Source organism: Eimeria tenella, genomic scaffold (genome assembly GCF_000499545.2).
Source record: "Eimeria tenella Houghton genomic scaffold, Eth_scaff1861, whole genome shotgun sequence".
NCBI lineage: Eukaryota > Apicomplexa > Conoidasida > Eucoccidiorida > Eimeriidae > Eimeria > Eimeria tenella.
In genome coordinates, this window is record NW_013541699.1 from 2,764 (window position 1) to 3,312 (window position 549).

Genomic DNA, 549 nt, shown 5'->3' on the forward strand with positions numbered 1-549 from the left:
CTTCCCTCTATATATGGAATTCTTGCATGCGACGAGCAGCAAACAGCAGCAGCAGCAGCAGCTGCGCAGCAGCAGCAGCAGCAGCAGAGCAGGCTCATGCCCCTTACCCGCATCTTCTCCATTCATACTGAAGATGCTGCAGCAGCAACAGCAGCAACAGCAGCAACAGCAGCAGCAGGCACCACGTGCCCAGGTGCTACTGCTGCTGCTGCTCTAGCGCCTCTGGCAACTGCATGCATTCCTTTTTGCTGCCGACCCACAACCGCGGGCCGCAGCCGCGGCAGCAGCAGCAGCAACAGCAGCAGCAGCAGCAGCAGCAGCAGCGGAGCGTTGCTGCCTTCGGTCGACTGGCCAATGCTGCTGCAGCAGTCCCCTCATTGGGCCCTTGCAGATTCTTTTGCTGCTCTTTGCAGCTGCTGCTTCTCCCCAGCTTTTGCTGCTGCTGCTGCGGAGGAGGTGAAGCAGCAGCAGCAGCAGATGCTTGCTGCTGCTGAATCGCTGCTCCGGGCGAGCCGCTGCAGCAGCAGCTACTGCAGCCGCGCCGCAGCA

The 549-nt window shown here is 61.2% G+C and overlaps 1 protein-coding gene across 1 annotated transcript in view; it reads left to right on the forward strand.

The window, feature by feature from the left end:
* ETH_00035540 (uncharacterized protein) overlaps positions 1-217 on the forward strand; it is a gene marked incomplete at both ends in the record, with an annotated part of 1,685 nt that extends 1,468 nt beyond the window's left edge. Inside the window, one exon of the mRNA XM_013373975.1 lies at positions 1-217. Coding sequence (XP_013229429.1) covers positions 1-217 — 217 coding nt within the window.
* Between the last annotated feature and the right edge of the window lie 332 nt (positions 218-549).